Source organism: Patella vulgata, chromosome 6 (genome assembly GCF_932274485.2).
Source record: "Patella vulgata chromosome 6, xgPatVulg1.2, whole genome shotgun sequence".
NCBI classification, from domain to species: domain Eukaryota; kingdom Metazoa; phylum Mollusca; class Gastropoda; family Patellidae; genus Patella; species Patella vulgata.
Window position 1 is genome coordinate 10090704 of NC_065884.2, and position 1508 is coordinate 10092211.

Sequence of the window (1508 nt, forward strand, 5' to 3'; positions counted from 1 at the left end):
TTCGTAAACATGCCAATGGCGCACAGAGGTTTAATTAATTTATTCCACTACAATGTATAAACTAGTCTTATCCATTGAAATGTGTGATGCTACTTCTGTTTACTTTTCCTTAAATACCATATGCCACTTCTGGAGTCCATGCTTTTCTTAATATGTTATGCAAATCCATCCAGCTAAATTATTATAGTCCAATGAAATTAGATTGATTATTTAAATCGATGATAATTAGATTAATCCAGTTAGATTAATTATTTAAATCGATGATAATTAGATTAATCCAGTTAGATTAATTATTTAAGTCCATGATAATTAGATTAATCCAATTAGATGGAATAGTGGAGTCCGTGCTAACTAGATATTTTGAGTTCAATTCAAGTAAATGGATTACTCGAGTCCAATTTTGAGTTCAATTCAAGTAAATGGATTACTCCAGTCCAATCCAATGAGATGGATAATAATCTGGAGGAGATATACATCCAAGTAGAGGGGACGAAGGAAATCCTTTAAAATAAATGCTGGTACCTTTCGTTAAATAGGCGGTCCACCAACCAAAAGTTCCAGATGATATAATACTATGATCACAACTCATTAATACTCCAAAATCAACTTCTACACTTTCATGAACAATAACCGAATCGTTAAATTGTAAATAATCTGTCACCCATTTCTTATCATCTGAACACACGACAAATATTGGATTTGTTAAATTCTGCCTCAGCATATCCATAGCCTTGTAAAAAAAACAAAGGGGTAGGTAGCGTGTATCTTTCCCTTTGCAAACGTACAAAATCACCTCTTCTGGCATGAACCCCAACCTTTATTCGATGTGTTATGTTAAGTGTGTTAAAAATATGTTTGACTCGAGCCCCAATGTCCGCTTTCAGGATAAACTCCTTTCGGATATCTGATTGTATTTTTTGGAAATATTTAAACGATTGTAAGTAAGCAGACAATGTTATATTAGCAGTTGTATTTATAGGTGACATCAGATCTTCGGTAAAAATTCCTGTACATTTTTCACTTTTCGTAACACTATTGTGCAGGGTCAATGTACTAACAGATTTATTCAAATTAATTTCAAACAATTCAAGTATAGGATCTGTTCTACTTAAAATGGGTGTATAGTTGATAGCGTCCGCTATTCCTCTTAAGGAGGCGTAGTAAAACATATGATTCCCCAACCGACCCAAAATTTGCGTTAATCCCAGAAAAAGTGTCCTTTTTTTCTCGGCACCTGTCTTGATTTGAGATATTTGATCTTTTTTCAGTGAATGATTTTCATTCTTCTCGAGATCATTTATTTTATAAATGCTTTTCTCGGGATGGTCTATTTTATAAGTGCTGTTAGTTTTCAGGATGGTTTCCGTTTGAATTGGAGTTACCAATTTTCCGAGAGTTTCTGCGGCTTTAAGACTCGGGGTTGGTTGTTGAACACAAGTCATAAAATATACACAAAGCAAAGCCGACAAAACACAAACACAGACGAAGGGATACAAAACGACACGTTT

The 1508-nt window shown here is 34.0% G+C and overlaps 1 protein-coding gene across 1 annotated transcript; it reads right to left on the bottom strand.

Moving 5' to 3' along the window:
* Nucleotides 1-424: 424 nt before the first annotated feature.
* LOC126824221 (galactoside 2-alpha-L-fucosyltransferase Sec1-like) lies at nt 425-986 on the bottom strand. The gene is made up of 2 exons (XM_050553403.1): nt 892-986; nt 425-614 (listed from the first exon to the last, which is right to left on the bottom strand). The coding sequence occupies exons 1-2, from the start codon at nt 984-986 to the stop codon at nt 425-427; spliced, it is 285 nt and encodes a 94-aa protein (XP_050409360.1).
* Between the last annotated feature and the right edge of the window lie 522 nt (nt 987-1508).

Excerpts from the sequence above, each read along its gene's own strand:
- LOC126824221 (XM_050553403.1), bottom strand. The coding sequence starts at position 986 with ATGTCACCTATAAATACAACTGCTAATATAACATTGTCTGCTTACTTA. Across the intron at positions 615-891 it reads CAATCAGATATCCGAAAGGA|TGTAGAAGTTGATTTTGGAG; the intron begins GTTTATCCTGAA and ends TGTTCATGAAAG.